At 49.0% G+C, this 20,946-nt stretch overlaps 1 protein-coding gene across 1 annotated transcript in view; it reads right to left on the reverse strand.

Moving 5' to 3' along the window:
* Positions 1-20,946, reverse strand: part of cnih2 (cornichon family AMPA receptor auxiliary protein 2) — a 357,163-nt gene that overhangs the window by 323,565 nt on the left and 12,652 nt on the right. Inside the window, exon 2 of the mRNA XM_068021404.1 lies at positions 12,881-12,949. Within this exon, the coding sequence (XP_067877505.1) occupies positions 12,881-12,949 (69 nt within the window). The remainder of the gene's footprint in view (positions 1-12,880; positions 12,950-20,946) is intronic.

Consider the following 20,946-nt stretch of genomic DNA (forward strand, 5'->3'; position numbering starts at 1 on the left):
GTGACACACTTGGGCCTGTTCGTGATCCTGAGTGTGACACACGCGGGCCTGTGCGTGATCCTGAGTGTGACACACTCGGGCCTGTGCGTGCTCCTGAGTGTGACACACTCTGGCCTGTGCGTGATCCTGAGTGTAACACACTCGGGCCTGTGCATGATCCTGAGTGTGACACACTTGGGCCTGTGCGTGATCCTGAGTGTAACACACTCTGGCCTGTGAATGATCCTGAGTGTAACACACTCGGGCCTGTGCATGATCCTGAGTGTGACACACTCGGGCCTATGCGTGATCCTGAGTGTGACACACTCGGGCCTGTGCATGATCCTGAGTGTGACACACTCGGGCCTGTGCGTGATCCTGAGTGTGACATACTCTGGCCTGTGCGTGATCCTGAGTGTGACACCCTCGGGCCTGTGCATGATCCTGAGTGTGACACAATCGGGCCTGTGCATGATCCTGAGTGTAACACACTCTGGCCTGTGCGTGATCCTGAGTGTGACACACTCGGGCCTATGCGTGATCTAGAGTGTGACACACTCGGGCCTGTGCATGATCCTGAGTGTGACACACTCGGGCCTGTGTGTGATCCTGAGTGTAACACACTCTGGCCTGTGCGTGATCTAGTTTGTGACACACTTGGGCCTGTTCGTGATCCTGAGTGTGACACACTCAGTACCGTGCGTGATCCTGAGTGTGACACACTCTGGCCTGTGAATGATCCTGAGTGTAACACACTCTGGCCTGTGTGTGTTCCTGAGTGTGACATACTCGGGCCTGTGCGTGATCCTGAGTGTAGCACACTCGGGCCTGTGCATGATCCTGAGTGTGACACACTCGGGCCTGTGCGTGATCCTGAGTGTAACACACTCTGGCCTGTGAATGATCCTGAGTGTAACACACTCGGGCCTGTGCGTGATCCTGAGTGTAACACACTCGGGCCTGTGCCTGACCTTGAGTGTGACACACTCGGGCCTGTGCGTGATCCTGAGTGTAACACACTCTGGCCTGTGAATGATCCTGAGTGTAACACACTCGGGCCTGTGCGTGATCCTGAGTGAGACACACTCGGGCCTATGCGTGATCTAGAGTGTGACACACTCGGGCCTGTGCGAGATCCTGAGTGTGACACACTCGGACCTGTGCATGATCCTGAGTGTGACACACTCGGGCCTGTGCGTGATCCTGAGTGTGACACACTCTGGCCTGTGCATGATCCTGAGTGTGACACACTCGGGCCTGTGCATGATCCTGAGTGTGACACACTCGGGCCTGTGCGTGATCCTGAGTGTAACACACTCGGGCCTGTGCGTGATCCTGAGTGTGACACACTCGGGCCTGTGCGTGATCCTGAGTGTAACACACTCTGGCCTGTGCGTGATACTGAGTGTAACACACTCGGGCCTGTGCGTGATCCTGAGTGTGACACACTCGGGCCTGTGCGTGCTCCTGAGTGTGACACACTCGGGCCTGTGCGTGATCCTGAGTGTAACACACTCGGGCCTGTGCATGATCCTGAGTGTGACACACTTGGGCCTGTGCGTGATCCTGAGTGTAACACACTCTGGCCTGTGAATGATCCTGAGTGTAACACACTCGGGCATGTGCGTGATCCTGAGTGTGACACACTCGGGCCTATGCGTGATCTAGAGTGTGACACACTCGGGCCTGTGCATGACCCTGAGTGTGACACACTCGGGCCTGTGCGTGATCCTGAGTGTGACATATTCTGGCCTGTGCGTGATCCTGAGTGTAACACACTCTGGCCTGTGCATGATCCTGAGTGTGACACAATCGGGCCTGTGCGTGATCCTGAGTGTAACACACTCTGGCCTGTGCGTGATCCTGAGTGTGACACACTCGGGCCTATGCGTGATCTAGAGTGTGACACACTCGGGCCTGTGCGTGATCCTGAATGTGACACACTCGGGCCTGTGTGTGTTCCTGAGTGTGACACACTCGGGCCTGTGCGTGATCCTGAGTGTAACACACTCGGGCCTGTGCATGATCCTGAGTGTGACACACTCGGGCCTGTGCGTGATCCTGAGTGTAACACACTCTGGCCTGTGCGTGATCTAGTGTGTGACACATTTGGGCCTGTTCGTGATCCTGAGTGTGACACACTCAGTACTGTGCGTGATCCTGAGTGTGACACACTCTGGCCTGTGCATGATCCTGAGTGTGACACACTCGGGCCTGTGCGTGATCCTGAGTGTGACACACTCGGGCCTGTGTGTGATCCTGAGTGTAACACACTCGGGCCTGTGCGTGATCCTGAGTGTAACACACTCTGGCCTGTGAATGATCCTGAGTGTAACACACTCGGGCCTGTGCGTGATCCTGAGTGTAACACACTCGGGCCTGTGCCTGATCCTGAGTGTGACACACTCGGGCCTGTGCGTGATCCTGAGTGTAACACACTCTGGCCTGTGAATGATCCTGAGTGTAACACACTCGGGCCTGTGCGTGATCCTGAGTGTGACACACTCGGGCCTATGCGTGATCTAGTGTGTGACACATTTGGGCCTGTTCGTGATCCTGAGTGTGACACACTCAGTACTGTGCGTGATCCTGAGTGTGACACACTCTGGCCTGTGCATGATCCTGAGTGTGACACACTCGGGCCTGTGCGTGATCCTGAGTGTGATACACTCGGGCCTGTGTGTGATCCTGAGTGTAACACACTCGGGCCTGTGCGTGATCCTGAGTGTAACACACTCGGGCCTGTGCCTGATCCTGAGTGTGACACACTCGGGCCTGTGCGTGATCCTGAGTGTAACACACTCTGGCCTGTGAATGATCCTGAGTGTGACACACTCGGGCCTGTGCGTGATCCTGAGTGTGACACACTTGGGCCTGTGCATGATCCTGAGTGTGACACACTCGGGCCTGTGCATGATATTGAGTGTGACACACTCGGGCCTGTGCGTGATCCTGAGTGTAACACACTCGGGCCTGTGCGTGATCCTGAGTGTGACACACTCGGGCCTGTGCGTGATCCTGAGTGTGACACACTCGGGCCTGTGCGTGATCCTGAGTGTGACACACTCGGACCTGTGCGTGATCCTGAGTGTGACACACTCGGGCCTGTGCGTGTTCCTGAGTGTGACACAGTTGGGCCTGTGAGTGATCCTGAGTGTGACACACTCTGGCCTGTGAATGATCCTGAGTGTAACACACTCGAGCCTGTGCGTGATCCTGAGTGTGACACACTTGGACCTGTGCGTGATCCTGAGTGTGACACACTCAGGCCCTTGTGCAAGAACAGTGTTAAAGGGCTCAGTGATTTCAGTTGATTGCCCAGTGTTAATTACATCCCTTGTGTCTCAGTCCAGCTGAGACGGGAAACAAAGAGATTTAATTTATTCATTTGTAACTCACTGTTTACACAGAGGACCTTGCTGAACATTGGTTGCTAATTTGAAACAAATGATCACAGCTGCAGCAGTGATAATGGGGATTAGCTTGTACAAGGATGAGTTGCTGAAACCTGCTCTCTGCAAACCCAGGAGTGAGGCCTAAAGAACACTCACTCTCCAGCCAGTGATCAGACAGCGGCTGGACCATTAAAGCCTAATGGTGAGACTCCCTCTTTAATAGGGGTCCCTGATGGTGAGACTCCCTCTTTAATAGGGGTCCCTGATGGTGAGACTCCCTCTTTAATAGGGGTCCCTGATGGTGAGACTCCCTCTTTAATAGGGGTCCCTGATGGTGAGACTCCCTCTTTAATAGGGGTCCCTGATTGTCAGTCTCTCACAAGTCCCTGTGTGGCCATTATAGTTTCAACTAACAACTAATTAAGGGAGGGAGTGGCCTAATGGTAATGTTACTGGACTAATAATCCACAGACCTGGGACATGGGTTTGAATCCCATCACGGCAAACAGTGAAATTTGAATTCAATTAATAAATCTGCAATGAATGGAGACCTTGAAACCATTGTCAATTGTTGTAAGAAATGATAACTGTGCTTCTCTCTTTACAAATGCTGCCAGACCTGATCAGTATTTCCAGCACTTTCTGTTTTTATATCTGACGCTCAGTTTGGGTTCCGCCAGGACCCCTCAGCTCCTGACCTCATTACAGCCTTGGTTCAAACATGGACCAAAGAGCTGAACTCAAGAGGTGAGGTGAGAGTGACTGCCCTTGACATCAAGGCAGCATTTGACCGAGTATGGCATCAAGGAGCCCTAGCAAAACTGAGGTCAATGGGAATCAGGGGGAAAACTCTCCGCTGGTTGGAGTCATACCTAGCACAAAGGAAGATGGTTGTGGTTGTTGGAGGTCAATCATCTGAGCTCCAGGACATCACTGCAGGAGTTCCTCAGGGTAGTGTCCAAGGCCCAACCATCTTCAGCTGCTTCATTAATGACCTTCTTTCAATCATAAGGTCAGAAGTGGGGATGTTCGCTGATGATTGCACAATGTTCAGCACCATTCGCAACTCCTCAAATACTGAAGCAGTCTGTGTAGAAATGCAGCAAGACCTGGACAATATCCAGGCTTGGGCTGATAAGTGGCAAGTAACATTTGCGTCACACAAGTGCCAGGCAATGACCATCACCAACAAGAGAGAATCTAACCATCTCCCCTTGACATTCAACGGCATTACCATTGCTGAATCCCCCACTATCAACATCCTAGGGGCTACCATTGACCAGAAACTGAACTGGAGTAGCCATATAAATACCGTGGCTACAAGAGCAGGTCAGAGGCTGGGAATTCTGCAGTGAGTAACTCACCTCCTGACTCCCGAAAGCCTGTCCACCATCTAGACACAAGTCAGGAGTGTGATGGAATACTCTCCACTTGCCTGGATGGGTGCAGCTCCAACAACACTCAAGAAGCTCGACACCATCCAGGACAAAGCAACCCGCTTGATCGGCACCCCATCTACCACCTTCAACATTCACTCCCTTCATCACCAACGCACATTGGCAGCAGTGTGAACCATCGACAAGATGCAGTGCAGGAACTCACCAAGGCTCCTTCGACAGCACCTTCCAAACCCGTGACCTCTACCAACTGGAAGGACAAGCGCAGCAGATGCATGGGAACACCACCACCTGCAAGTTCCCCTCCAAGCCACACACCATCCTGACTTGGAACTATATCCCCGTTCCTTCTCTGTCGCTGGGTCAAAATCCTGGAACTCCCTTCCTAACAGCACTGTGGGTGTCCCTACCCCACATGAACCACAGTGGTTCAAGAAGGCAGCTCACCACCACCTTCTCAAGGGCAGTGAGGGATGGGCAGTAAATGCTGGCCTGGCCAGCGACGCCCACATCCCTGAATGAATTTTTAAAAATCTATCAATCCACAAATAATGTTATTGTAAACACCATCTGTTTATTTTAAAAGTCTTATATATGCATATATTTCCTGTATACAAAACCTCCCTTCCTATTGTCACATCTTTCTAATGCATTGTGTGTGAACCCTATTATACATTCATGTTTATAATGGGAAACGCCTATGTAAACATGTCACACTACAATGACGCGCTCCTGCCAATGGGGTCCTCAGTTCTGCCTCTCCTCAGCCTGTACTGCAGAGAAAGTTTGATGCGCCAACCAGTTCTACTCTTCTGTTTGTTCTAGGGTTTTTGCTATTTAATGAATAAACAATATCAAATCCAAAGCAGTAAATAAAATTAAGGACCGAATGCGGGTCTTCAAAATGGTGACTGAGGTCCAATCGCGCACCGCTTCCACCGAAGGCTCCACTTGGTCTTCAATCCCTGTGAGCAACGAAAGGTGGGTTCCTCCCGGTCAGATCTCCCCCTCTGCCTTCATACGGGTGATGCTTAAAGCCCAGGCAGTGGGGGCAAGAATCTGACCAACTATCTCTTAGCCGCACTTCCCCGGGGCTGTTTGAACCCTGGGTGTGGGCTGGACTCAGTTGGCGGTTGAGCTCACTATTTGGGTTAGTTCAGTCGGGAATGTAGGGGAAAATTGCGGATGAAATAGGCCATGAGGGAAGGTGGGCTCAGGTGCTACTTTAATCAGATGAGGGAGGCCATTCGGCCCATCTATAGAAGCTCATCATCCCACACATCCCCCGATCACAATAACAACTTTAGATAGAGCCTTTAACAGCGGAAAATGGACCTTCACTCAAACACTGTGCCCAATAAGGTGACTAGAAGTTCGGACAAAGAGGTCAGTTTAAGGAGCGTCTTAAAGGAGGAGAGAGAGAGGCGGAGAGGTTTAGGGAGGGAATTCCAGAGCTTAGGGCCCCCCGGCAGCTGAAGGCATGGCCGCCAATGGTGGTGCGATGGGAATCGGGGGGTGCTCGAGAGGCCAGAATTGGAGGAGCGCAGAGATCTGGGAGGGTTGTGGGGGCTGGAGGAGGCAACAGAGATAGGGAGGGGGGGTGCGAGGAGGCCATGGAGGGATTTGAAAAGAAGGATGCCAATTTTTAAATGGAGGCGTTGCCGATCCGGGAGATGGTGTAGCTCAGCGAGCGCAGGGGGTGGATGAACAGGATTTGGTGGCAGTAAGGACACGGGGCAGCAGAGTTTTAAATGAGTTGCTGTTTATCTCACAGTGCCCACTGTCTCTTGAACCTCTGCCTTGGGATCTCTACCTATAGTCCGTTCCTGGGACCATTCACTTCCTCCCCCCACCCCCACCTCAACACCACACACGAAGTGTTGTTTCTCATCAGCAACTCGGAGACAACCCCTTCCCCAATTTGTACCAATTACCCTCCCCCACAATGCTCTCCCCACCCCTCCCAGTGGTACTTCAGCTGGACCCTGGCTCTCCTCAACAGGTCAGACTCCAGCAAGCATTGAGGAGAAGCCCTGAAGGAAAGGCACTTATTTCTCAGGATCTGTCAGCCCTTTGTCAAACTCCTGCTGCTCACTGCTGCCTGTCGGTTTGAGCTGAATTAGATTGTCTTTAACCCTTGGAGACCGGGTCCGCCACTGAATACCAACGCTCCGCCAATCAGCCCCGGCTCCGCCTCCACTCATGTGGCGGACGAACATCAACCTTCCGCGCGACACCACCAGGGTAGATGTTTGTTCTATGACGCTCCAACCAGCCCGATAACAGCTACACCCTGCACGTCAACGCACTTCTACCAACTGATTCAGCTCTCTCGTGAAACTGATTCCCATGGCAACCCTTAGATAAGTGTGAGGTGATACAATTTGGTAGGAAGAAGGAGGAAGCCATAATACTAAATCTGAACGGGATCGAGGAGCAAAGGGATCTAGAGTACGGATGCACAAATCATTAAAAGTTGTTTACTAAGGCCATAAATGTCCAAAGCATGGGGGTTCATTTTTAGAGGGATAGAATCACGTAGAATATACAGCACAGAAACAGGCTATTCAGCCCAACTAGTCTGTGCTGGTGACTTTTTTGTTATTCGTTCGGGGCATCACTGGCTCGGCCGGCATTTATTACCCATCCCTAATTGCCCTCTACTCCGCATAAGTTTCCTCCCTGTCCATCTGCTTCACCTCAGCCTTTTAGCATATCTTTCTATTCCCTTCTCACTCATGTACTCGTCTAGTTTCCTTCTGAAAGCACCGATACTATTCACCTCAACCACTCCCTGTGGTAGCGAGTTCCACATTCTCCCCGCTCTCTGGGGACAGAGGTTTCTCCTGAATTCCCGATTGGATTTATCAGTAACAATCTCGTCATTTAAGACCTCTAGTTTTGGAAACGTTCTCTCCACCTTGACCCTTTCCAACCCGTTCATAATTTTAAAGCTCGCTATCGGGTCACCGCTAAATGTCATGCAACGAAAAAGCGGAGAACCTATGCTATATGGAACCTTGGTTAGACCACACTTGGAGCGTTGCGCACAGTTCTGGTCTCAATATTACAAAAAGGACACGGAGGCACTGGAGAAAGTGCAAAAAAAAAATTCACAAGGATGTTACTCGATGAGAGGTTATGCCCATCTATGACTCTTCTCAAGAGTGAGGGCTGAGGGGTGACCTCATCGTGGGTTTTAAAATTATGAACGGGTTTTAATAGAGTGGACGTAAAGGTGTTTCCGCTTGTGTGGGAGGCCAGAATTAGGGGCCATAAATATGAGATAGTCCCGAATAAATCCAATCGGGAATTCAGGAGAAACTTCTCCGTTCCCAGTGTTGAGTCCGATAGCTACTGGGGTTCAAGTGCTTCTGTAGGTTCACTCACTTCTGTAAGCAGGACATTCCCACAGGCCGCATTGGAAGAATGGGAACCCTTGACTCTCCCCTTCCCTCACACATCCCTTTCCAAACCCTCCGAAGATGATTGGTGGTAGGAGATGAGAAGCGAATCAGGATCTGGTCCATTTTTCCAGCTTATCGGGGACCTGTCCTAAAAACTTTCTTAATGCTCCCATCCTTCACACTAAATAACCAGCATGCCACACTACCCCACACATAATCTTACTTCTGGTGCATCGAGTGGCTGCAAAAAAAAACCGGCATCTCAGTTCAGAGAACTTTCTCCCCCTGCCGTCTGCTGTATTCTCCTCTGTCTGACTGATTCCGGTGTCAGTTTTCCGGCGTTTTAATTATTCCCTCCCCCGCCTCGTTCACCCAAAAGTGCAATGCAGCTCAACTTGGCAACGACACTTAGTGAATTCAGATGATTAAAGTTGTCACAGCAGCTGTTCCATGTCAACGAGCACACGAATGTTTGCCTCTCTTTCATTACCGGTGGCACACTGCTTCTGGCACCCTGTCTGAATCCTAATCTACATCTCCCAGTCCTCCTGTCCTGTGAATTGAATTCCTTGAAAGCAAAGTGGAGCACTTTCGACAATGTACTGCGCCAAGGAGTTCCGATAGCAACATCATCTGGAATCCAGAAACGTGTCAGGATGGAGCAACGAGAATGGAAAATCCAATCAGTTTGGCAGTGCACAGAAAATTAGTGGGATCAACTTCATCAGGTTGAGGCTGGGATTGTTCTCCTTAGAGCAGAGAAGATAAAGGGAGATTTAACCGAGGGTTTTCATCGAGTAGATAGGGAGAAACTGTTTCCACTGGCAGTGTTTCCACTGACTAACCAGAAGGACACAGACTTAACTGAACCGCAGGCAGGATGATGAGAGTGAGTTTACGCAGTGAGTTGTTGTGATCTGGAGCGCGCTGCCTGAAAGGGCGGTGGAAGCAGATTCAATCGCGACTTTCAAAAAGGGCAATTGGATCAATGCTTGAAAAGGAACAGATTTTGCAGGGCTGTGGGGGAAAAGCAGAGGGAGATGGGATTAACTGGATAGCTCCTTCGAAGAGCCGGCCCAGGCACGATGGGCCGGATGGCCACCTACTGTGTGATTCTAGATGTGGCTGGATTCAGCTCCGTAATCCTGCCCGGAATGGGCCGGGATTGCTTGGGAGGATGAGGCAAAATCGGTCTATGGGGACTGCAAGGCATTTGCTCACTTGAGCTTCAGTTCTCTGTCCCTTTTAATGCTTGAGGTGTCTGAAGATCTTCTGGCACAATCATGGCGAGAGATCAGGAGAAAGGGACTGGCAAAGGACTTTAAATTACAGCTGGAGGGTGCGACTCAGGTATCAAACTGGTAAGAGGTGAATATTGGAACTGATACCATGAGGTTCCTCATGCAGCGACTGATCAACATCTGCAATAGTCACCCAGATAGAGCAAAGAAAAGCCCCAGAATCATTTGAGAACCAATCAGATGCTGCAATGGGCAGAGACAGTAGGTCTCTCCTGGTGGACAGGCTAAGATGGGCGGAATGTCCTACCTCATCCACAAGGTTAGCCCTTGATATCAAAGCAGCATTTGACTGAGTGTGGCATCGAAGAGTCCGAGCAAAACTGGAGTCAATGAGAATCGGGGAACAACTCTCCGCTGGTTGGAGTCGTACCTGACACAAAGGAAGATGGTTGTGGTTGTTGGAGGTCAATGATCTCACTCTCAGGACATCGCTGCAGGAGTTCCTCAGGGTAGTGTCCTAGGCCCAACCATATTCAGGTGCTTCATCAATGACCTTCCTTCAATCATGAGGTCAGAAGTAGGGATGTTCGCTGATGATTGCACAATGTTCAACTCCTCAGATACTGAAGCAGTCCGTGTAGAAATGCAGCAAGACCTGGACAATATCCAGGCTTGGGCTGATCAGTGGCAAGTAACATTTGCGCCACACAAGTGCCAGGAAATGACCATCTCCAACAAGAGAAAACCTAACCATCTCCCCTTGACATTCAATGGCATCACCATCGCTGAATCCCCCACTATCAACATCCTAGGGGCTACCATTGACCAGAAACTGAACTGGAGCAGCCACATAAATACCGTGGCTGCAAGAGCAGGTCAGAGGCTGGGAATTCTACACCAATTAACTCACCTCCTGACTCCCCAAAGCCTGTCCACCATCTACAAGGCACAAGTCAGGACTGTGATGGAATACTCTCCACTTGCAAGGATGGGTGCAGCTCCAACAACACTCAAAGGCATTGAGGACAAAGCAGCCCGCTTGATCGGCACCCCATCCACCACCTTCAACATTCACTCCCTCCACCACCAACACACAGTGGCAGCAGTGTTTACCATATACAAGATGCACTACAGCAATTTATCAAAGCTCCTTCAACAGCACCTTCCAAACCCGCGACCTCTACCACCTAGAAGGACAAGGGCAGCAAATGCATGGGAACACCACCACCTGCAAGTTCCCCTAAAAGGCACACACCATCCTGACTTGGAACTATATCACCTTTTCTTCACTGTCACTGGGTCGAAATCCTGGAACTCCCTTCCTAACAGCACTGTGGGTGTACCTACCCCACATGGACTGCAGCGGTTCAAGAAGACGGCTCACCACCACCTTCTCAAGGGCAATTAAGGGATGGGCAATAAATGCTGGCCTGGCCAGCGGCGGGCCTACTGTTGTTTAGAATGCACTTTACAATGTGGGCCAGGTGGGGTTGGGGAGGATGCCAGCTGAATGCTGGTGTCAGAACGATTCCCTCACTGCAGGGGCACATTACATTACCACGGGGCAATGAACTCTGAACCTCTACCCAAGGTTGCCCATCCCACCTTGAGACAAAATGAAGGCCCGGCAGTGACCCCAGGAGCATAAGGGCATAAGAAATAGGAGCAGGTGTATGGCCCCTCGAGCCTGCTCTGCCTTTCTAAAGTATCATGGCTCCACTTTCCCACTCTATCCCTATATCCCTTAAATCCCTCAGTGCCACAAATCTCAGTCTTGAATATACTCAGTGAATGAGCATCCACAGCTCCCTGGGGGAGAGAATTCCAAAGATTCACAACCCTCCGACTGAAGACATTTCTCAGTCCTAAATGGCCAACCCCTTATCCTGAGTCTGTGACCCCCGTGTTCTAGGCTCTTCAGATAGGGGAACCAGGCAGTCAATTGTCACCACTCAGAAAATTCATTGAGAGTTGGAGCTGCTGTGTTAGTGCCATTTGTATTAATGCAAGTTGTTAAGGGCTCAAAACCCCCCTCTCTTCCGCAAAATGCTCAAATAAAGAATAGCAAGGCACTCCGTATAACAATGGCTGCCACTAAGCCGCAGTGAAAAGTAGGGTAAATGCCCCCTCCCCCCGCTGTACTATGGCTCAGTGGGTAGCTCTCTCCCTCCTCCCTGCCCACCACCACCCCGCCCCCCCCCCCATTGCTTCTGACTCAGAAAGTCAAGGGTTTCAGTCCCACGCCAGAGACATGACTCCATAATCCAGGTTGACACTCCCGGTGTAGTACTGAGGGGGTGCTACACAGTCGGAGACACTAAACTGACGTCCCCACTTGCCCTCTCAGGTGGATGTAAAAGATCCCTCGCCCACTATTGGAAGAGCAAGAGGAAGTTCTCCCCAGTGTCCTGGGCCCAATATTTATCCCTCAACCAACATCACTAAAAACAGATGATCTGCTGTTTACAACATTGCTGTTTGTGGGAGCTTGCTGTGTAGAAATTGGTGGCCGCGTTTCCTACATTACAACAGTGACTACGTTCAAAAGTATTTCATTGGCTGCCAAGTCCTAACGGCATGAAAGATTTCTATATAATACAAGTCTTTCTTACTGGAGTGCCCTATCTCAGTTGGGTCTCCCTGGATATCTGAGAAACAGCTCGCTGATGCAGCTTGCTCAGGGATAGGAAGGGACAATCAACGGGCTTCATTAATGAATGAATTGATTTAATCAGTTAATCCTGTCAAGTCCTTCCTCAAAGCTTTTGGTTTAAGACAGGATTAGTCACCTTTCAGCTACAGGTACATTGGGTTTGGAGATGGGAGGAGCTTGCACAATCCCAATGGATCAAACCTCTTCCCATTCACTCCCATTGTACACAATCCCAATGGACCCAAACCCCTTCCTGTTCACTCCCATTGTACACAATCCCAATGGACCAAACCCCTTCCTGTTCACTCCCATTGTACACAATCCCAATGGATCAAACCTCTTCCCATTCACTTCCATTATACACAAACCCAATGGATCAAACCTCTTCCCATTCACTTCCATTGTACACAATTCCAATGGATCAAACCCCTTCCTGTTCACTTCCATTGTACACAATTCCAATGGACCCAAACCCCTTCCCATTCACTCCCGTTGTACACAATCCCAATAGACCAAAGTCCCTTCCCATTCACTCCTACTGTACACAATCCCAATGGATCAAACCCCTTCCTGTTCACTCCCATTGTACGCAATCCCAATGGATCAAACCTCTTCCTGTTCACTCTCATTGTACTCAATCCCAATGGACCCAACCCATTCACTCCCATTGTACAGAATTCCAAAAGATCAAACCCATTCCCATTCACTCCCATTGTACACAATCGCAACGGATCAAACCCCTTCCCATTCTGACAGATGATTGGTGGACAGATGGAGCTCAGCAGCAGTCAAAGAGGTTGATACTTACTGCTCGGATGGGATTACACTGGTCAATGGGGTTCTTGAAGTCCGTCCGCAGTTCATCGAAAGCAATGATCTGTGAATGAGTTAAAAGAGCTTGTGATTAACAGGTAGGCACATGGTGCTATTGCATTGAGGACTCACGCAACTGCTGTAGATTCTAGACTGTCACTGGTGCTAGTTATGCCCAGGGGCTTCTCTGCCCCTCGTAAGGGTTTTGTCAAAGTGATGTAACTTTCCGCCATTATATCACAGCATGCTGTGGTGTGCGTCTGGCACGGGAACGTGCCAACCCTTCACTCTTATGTGAGGTCTTTAGTCTTAGCCAGGGTCACCATGACCTTTGCACTTTCCTGCAGAAAGGGGAGGGCAAGCCAGGGTCACGAGGGGTCACTGGTGGAGGTCAAACTGGAAGAAATGAGCGTGACCAGCGTAGGTTCCCTCAGTGACATCCTGAGGCACCGCCGCTGGTCAGCGCACGGTAATCTTGTTCTGGTCCTGGAATAGCAACTCCAGGTTCCAGAGTCCAAATCCACCCTGGAATAGCAACTCCAGGTTCCAGAGTCCAAATCCACCCTGGAATAGCAACTCCAGGTTCCAGAGTCCAAATCCACCCTGGCAAACCGTGAAAGCAAATCCAACAGGTTTGGTAATCACTTTTTAGGAAATAAAACGATCAACTTCCTCAAAAACCCAACTGGGTCAACGATGCCTTTCATTGAAATGACCCTGTCATCCTCACCCAGTCTGACCTTCATGTGTCTCCTGTCACACATTATGTGGTTGAACCCGCAAAGCCTTCAAGCTCATGAGGAAAAATTCACTCCCACTGCAGAGAATCCCAATGGACCAACTCTCTCCCATTCACTCCCACTGCAGAGAATCCCAATGGACCAAACTCTCTCCCATTCATTCCCACTGCAGAGAATCCCAATGGACCAAACTGTCTCCCATTCATTCCCACTGCAGAGAATCCCAATGGACCAAACTCTCTCCCATTCATTCCCACTGTATAGAATCCCAGTGGACCGAACCCTTTCTCAGCCACTCCTGATCGGTATCTCTGATGATCCCAGTGTTTAACTATCACACTGCTAAATCTAATCAATCCTCGGCTCAGATTCCCCTGGAGACAAGCTCCACCTGTTCCATATCTGGGGCTGTCGGTGTGAAATCTCTTTCCGCTTTCTTCTTTCTGGCTCCAAATTAATGACTGACTCATCAACCAGGCTGTGAGTCAAGTATTTGTAAATCTGATGCTTCTATCTCCAATCCCGCACTGACATTTCTCGGAGAGGGAAGAGAACTTCTTTATCCGACTACCTTTTCCGGAGTTCCCATTCCCGGAAGCCTGACCAAAGGGTGTCTTTTTCTTGTCTATTCGTTTCATGGGATGTGGGCATCACCGGCAAGGACATCATTTGTTGCCCATCTCTAATTGCCCTTGACAATTGAATTCAGAGGGGCAGTTAAGAGTCACCCACATTGCTGTGGGTCTGGAGTCACATGGTGGCCAGACCGGGCAAGGACAGCAGATTTCCTTCCCTGAAGGACATTAGTGAGCCAGATGGAGTTTTACGACAATCGATGTTAGTTTCGTGGGCACCGTTACTGAGACTAGCTTTCAATTCCAGATTTACTTTAAATTAATCAATTGAATTTAAATTCCACCAGCAACCATGGTGGGATTTGAGCTCGTGTCCCCAGAGTATTAACTTGGGCTTTTGGATTACTAGTCAAGTGGCGTTACCACTACGCCATCATTCTCCCCTTGTTTCATACCAGCTGCAGCCTTTTGGGGGAAGTTGGCAGTGGTGGGTATGGATGGAGTGGGCAGGACCAGTCGTGATACATCCCCTGCGGATTTTCCAATGAGCTGGCATTCCTATAGGTCCTTCCCCTTGTGCCAGTTTGATTTGAGCTGGGGGAGAGCAATAGAAAGCCAGCCTAGGCATTCCTGGGTCCCCATTAATATTCCAGGCCCTAGGGGTCACTTGTCCCCCTTTCCCATGGGGTCAGTTCCATATTCAGCTGGCACTAGGAATGGCATTGTTGGGGGAGGTGCATGGGTCGCCAGAGCATGGAGGTTCGAGAGAAGAGATAGAGACAGAGAGATAAGGAGGTGAAGAGAGAGACAGAGAGAGATAAAACAAGAATGAGAGGTTGGAGAGAGAAAGAAATAGAGAGAGGACAGAGAGAGAGATAAAGGGAGAGAGAAATATAGAGGGGTGAGAAATAAAGACAGAGACAGAGATAGGGTGAGGCAGAAAGATAGAGGGACAGAGACAGGGATAGAGGGACAGAAATATAGAGAGAGGCAGAGATGGAGATATAGTGAGGCAGAGAGATTGAAGGAGAGAGACAGATCGGAACAGAGACGGAGTTGGAGAGAGCTAAAGAGAGATAGAGAAACAGAGACAGCAAGAAAGAAAAATGTGTAAAAAAGGGTAGGTGAATGGGGATGTGTAGAAATTAAACAGAGAGAGGGAAAATGGGAGAGCCAGAGAGAATAAGAGTGAATAGGTGAACGAAGGATAAAGGGGTATAGGATGTTCTTGTGTGGTGGGTAAACCAACACAGACCAGTTGGGCTGAGTGGCCTTTTTCTATGTGTTTCTGTGGGAAAGTGGGGGAGGGGATAGTGAAAGAGGGATGGGCTTCAATTGGAGGGTTAGGGGACCAGAGGGATTGGCTCCAATGGAAGGGGTTGGAGACTAGAGGAGTGGGCTTAGATGGAAGAGTTAGGGGAGTAGAGGGCTGGGCTTCAATGGGAGGTTATGAGACTAGAGGGATGGGCGTCAATAGGAGGGTTGGGTGAAGTAGAGAGATAGGCTAGAGTTAAGAGACTAGAAGGATTAGGGACCAGTTCTGGGGAAGGAGAGACCGATTCAACATGGACGGATTGCACCTCAACAGAGCTGGGACCAATATTCTCATGGGAAGGATACCTAGTACTGAGGGAGAGCACTTCAACTAATTTGGCAGGGGGAGGCAGCTGAACATTACAGAGCAAAAAAGTGCACAAGAGAACTGGGAGAGACAAATAGCACTAGAATCACAAAAAAGAGGCCATTCATCCCATTGAGTCTGCACTGGCTCTTCCAAAGAGCAATCCAGTTCATCCCATTCCCTGCTCTTTCCCACATCCCTGAAATTTTTTCCCCTTCTCAAGTATTAATGGATATGATGAAGTAGCCATTGCAGAGGACATGCTCCAAGCAGGGCATGACTATCAGCTAAATATTCCAGGCTATAGCATCATCAGAAAGGACAGGGAAAATGGGAAAGGAGATGGGAGAACAATGTTAACAAAAGGCACCGTTACAGCAGTGGGTCTATTAAATATCGCTGGCTTGGAGTGACAAATCATTCGTCCTTTTCTCCCCCTCAAAAAAAAGTGTGATCTATCTGATAACTCAGTAAAAAATATCGCCTGGCACAACACCTCATCCTTTGCAAAAATTACCTCGGAAAAATGTCCTCCATTTCAAGAATCACTACCCAACAACCAACAGCCTCTATTTCCTGCTTAGTAAATAGACCATTTTCTCAGCATCTTCTGAATCGCCTCCTCCAAATAGTTCATTTCCAGGACTTCAGACTTGTGCAACACCTCACCTCTTTCATTGCCCATCCTTCCTCCTTATTGAGGTGTCTCAGTGGGTCGCACTTTCACCTCAAGGTCAGAAGGTTCAAGCCCCACGCCGGAGACTTAAGCCCAAACTCCAGGCCGACACACCCAGTGCTAATACTGAGCGAATTCTGCCCTGTTGCAGCAGCTGCCATTCGGATGAGGTGCCTGCCCTCTCGGATGGAAGCAAAGACCCCAAGAGAGAAAAGTCTCCCACAGCGAACAAGGTTTAAAAAGAAATACTGAGCCCCAACGAAAAGCAAGATCTACCTACAATCAAGGACTCTACCAGGAGCTCGAGAAACTATAACAACAACTCTTCAGATATCGCCTCAAACTTTTCCACTTTATTTTTCTTCGCTCTTTTCTGTCTCTATTTGCATGTGTGTATCGCTTATGCATGCTAGCGTGGGAGGTATTTATGAAATGTTTCCAAGCCCACTGAAGAAGGAAGCAGTGCTGGATCTGACTCTGAGGAATGCAGTGGGACAAGTGGGAGCATTTTCCGGTGTGGGAGCATTTGGGGAAGAGTGATCTTAATATCAGGTTCAGAATAGTTATGGAAAAGGACAAGGAACAATCCAGAATAAAAATAATTAAATGGATGAGGGCTACATTCAGTGAGTTGAAAAGGGATCTGGCCCAGGTGAACTGGAACCAAAAATTTGTAGGCAAGACAGTAACTGAACAATGGGAGTCCTCCAAAGAGGGGATGGCTCATGTACAGTGTAGACATGTTCCCAAGAGGCTAGAGATCCCTGAAAAACTAATGATATAGAGGTTAAATGAACTAGTGAAAGGAGTTTTGTGACAAATGTAAGCTTCATGATATAATAGAGAACCAAACTGAATATGCAAAGTACAGACATCTTAAAGAAGGGAATGAGAGGCAGAGAGTGAGAACAGATTAGCAGCTAACATAAAACGGAACCCAAAAGTCTTTTTTAACACATAAATAGCAAATAATCAATGGTGAACCATTGTTTTTCAGACTGGAGCGAAGTATACAGTGGTATTCCCCAGGGCTCAGTATTAGGGCCACTACTCTTTTTGACATATATTCAAGACCTGAATACAGGGCATAATTGCAAAGTTTGCAGATGGCATGAAACTCGGAAATGCGGTAAACAATGAGGAGGCTGGTGACTGACTTCAGGCGGATGTAGACAGACTGGTGAAATGGGCGGACATATGGCAGATGAGGTTTAATGCAAGTGTGAGGTGATACATTTTGGTAGGAGGAATGAGGAGAGGTGATAGAAACTAAATGATACAATTTTAAAGGGGGTGCAGGAACTGAGAGACCCAGGGGTGTACGTAGGCAAACCTTTGAAGGTGGCAAGACACGTTGAAAAAACTGTGAGAAAAAGTATTTGGGATTATAGATAGGGGTACAAAAGCCGGCACGTTATGCTAAACCTTTATAGATTTAATTGAGATGTTCAAAATGATGAATGGTTGCAATACAGTAAATAAGGAGAAGGGTCGGTAACCAGTGGGGGGGGGGGGAGGGGGGTGGTGGGGGAACACAGATTTAAGATAATTGGCAAAAGGACCAGAGGGGGAAAGGAGGAGAATTTTTTTTAATGTGGCAAGTTGTGATCTGGATCGCGCTGCCTGAAAGGGCGGTGGAAGCAGATTCAACAGTAACTTTCTAAAGGGGAATTGGATAAATACTTGAAAGGGAAAAAAATCTGCAGGGCTAGGGGGTAAGAGTAGTGGAGGGGGAGTGGAACTAATTGGCTGGCTCTTTCAAAGAGCCAGCACAGGCCCGATGGGACAAATGACCTCCTTCTGTGCTGACTAAACTATGATTCTATGATTCTAGAAGGATGGACTTTGATGGAAGAGTTAAGGGACTACACTGATAGTCTTTGATGAGTCTATTGGCCAGTTCCCATCCCCTACTGTTCCTATGTTCATGTGACTCAATCGGATATTAAACAGCAATTTCTCAGTCTGCCCTCAGTGATTCATTGTTTTGCCAACACTGCATCAATTGGCTGAATTCTTGTTACGACGCGCTCTTGCCTCTGATTCCCAGTTCAAGCCGTGACCCTGGAGATATGCTCTTCCCAATGCACTGCCACACAGCACGTTCCCTCCCCTCCCCCCGCTCTCTATGGATGCGCCTGACCTCGGTTGGTCTCCCTTGACAGGATTGTCTCCAGGGGGTGCAGGCACATGACCTGTTTCCACATACAAGGTTTTTTTTTAATGACATAAACCGGATGCAAACTCAGCCTCCATGGACGTGCTCCACAAAGCCAGGGGGTCGCGCCCCATTCCAGAGACTTGAGTGGAAAATCTAGGCCGACACTCCCAGTGCAGCACTGTCGGAAGTGCTGTCTTTCAGATGAGGTGTTAAACTGAGGCCCTGTCTGCTCTCTCGGCTTGGCGTAAAAGATCCCATGGCCACTATTGGAAGGGCGGGGAGTTCTCCCCAGGTGTCCTGGGGCCAATGGGTATCCCTCAGTCAGCACCATTAGAACAGATGATTTGGTCATTATCACATTTCTGCTTGTGGGATCTTGCTGTGTGCAAATTGGCTGCTGCACTTCCGACATTACAACAGTGATTACTCCTCCAATGCACCTCATTGGGACATCTTGAGGTTGCTGTAGGAATGGAGTCATTTTTTTCCTGTGCTCCATATTCTACAACATTCACTCACAAGAATATAAGTATAGAAGCAGGCGTAGGTCACACACCCATCTAGCCTGCTCCGCCACTCAAAATCATCGTGGCTGAGCAGCGCCTTCAACTCCACTTTCCCGCCCGCTCCCCATAATCCCTTGATTTCCTCTGTGCCGAAATATTTATCGATCGCTGACTTGAACTGAGCGGTAGAGAATTCCAAGGATTCACAACTCTCCGAGTGATGAAACTTCTCCTCATGTCAGTCCAAAATGGCCGACCCCTTATCCTGAGTCCACCGAGTTTCTCGACTCTCCAACCAGGAACAAACAGCCTCCAAGCATCTACCCTGTCAAACCCCCTAACGATTTTATATCTTTTCAATCTTGGGGGAGGCGGTGCTGTAGCGGTACTGTCACTGGACTAGTAATCAAGAGCCCACACTAATGCTTTAGGGAAGGAAATCAGCCAACCTTACCCGGTCTGGCCTACATATGATTCCAGACCCATAGCAATGTGGTTGACTCTTAACTGCCCTCTGAAATGGCCTAGCAAGCCAATCAGTTCAAGGGCATTAGGGATGGGCAATAAATGCTGGCCGAGCCAACGACGCTCACAACCCCCCCAAAAAAAATCACCTCTCATTCTTCCAAATATATAACCCACATTCTCATTCTACAGATCTCCCAGTTCACGCTGCAATTAAAATCTTGTCTTAATTCTACATTTTGTTCTTTCATTTATTTGCTTTACATTTGACTTGGGTGAATGTTGCTCTCCACAAGGAGAGGGATGGGGAACAAAACATAATCCAACTACTACCCAAGTTTCAACAGTCCATAGACAGGTACAGCACGGGGTTAGATAAAGAATAAAGCTTCCTCTGCACTGTCCCCATCAAACACTCCCAGGACAGATACAGCACGGGGTTAGATACAGAGTAAAGCTCCCTCTACACTGTCCCCATCAAACACTCCCAGGACAGATACAGCACGGGGTTAGATACAGAGTAAAGCTCCCTCTACACTGTCCCCATCAAACACTCCCAGGACAGGTACAGCACGGGGTTAGATACAGAGTAAAGCTCCCTCTACACTGTCCCCATCAAACACTCCCAGGACAGGTACAGCACGGGGTTAGATACAGAGTAAAGTTCCCTCATCCCTGGTCCCATTCCGGTAAATCTCCTCCGCACCCTCTCCAAGGCCTTGACATCCTTCCAAAAGTGCAGTGCCCAGAATTGGACATAATACTCCAGCTAGGGCCTAACTAGTGTTTCATAAATGTTTAGCATAACCTCCTTGTTTTTGCACTCTATCCCTCTATTAATAAAGCCCTATATCCCTTGTGCTTTTTTAACAAACTTCTCAACTTCTCCTGCCACCTTCAAAGATTTGTGTCTGCACACCCCCAGGTCTCTCTGTTCCTGCAACCCAGTTAAAATTGTACCAATCAATTAATATTACTTCTCCTCATTCTTCCCAGCAAAATATATCACTTCCTACTCTGCATTAAATTTAATGTTGGGTTGCACCTAAATGAGACCAATGTCTTCATGGGCAGTTTTTACTCGTGTGGTTGAGGAGGGTTTAAACTAACTTGGTAGGGAGGGTGGGCATCAGGATTTAGCATTAGAAAGTAGAAACAAGATGCTTGAAGGATTGGGAGGGACAGATAGGACAGAAGTAGTAAGGTAATAAGTGGAGTCAGAGTAAGAGGGAACGCAATAGGGTCTAACTTAGGTTTACAGTGCATCTATTTAGAGATACAGCACTGAAACAGGCCCTTCGGCCCACCGAGTCTGTG

This window comes from Heterodontus francisci, chromosome 44 (assembly GCF_036365525.1).
Source record: "Heterodontus francisci isolate sHetFra1 chromosome 44, sHetFra1.hap1, whole genome shotgun sequence".
Lineage (NCBI taxonomy): Eukaryota > Metazoa > Chordata > Chondrichthyes > Heterodontiformes > Heterodontidae > Heterodontus > Heterodontus francisci.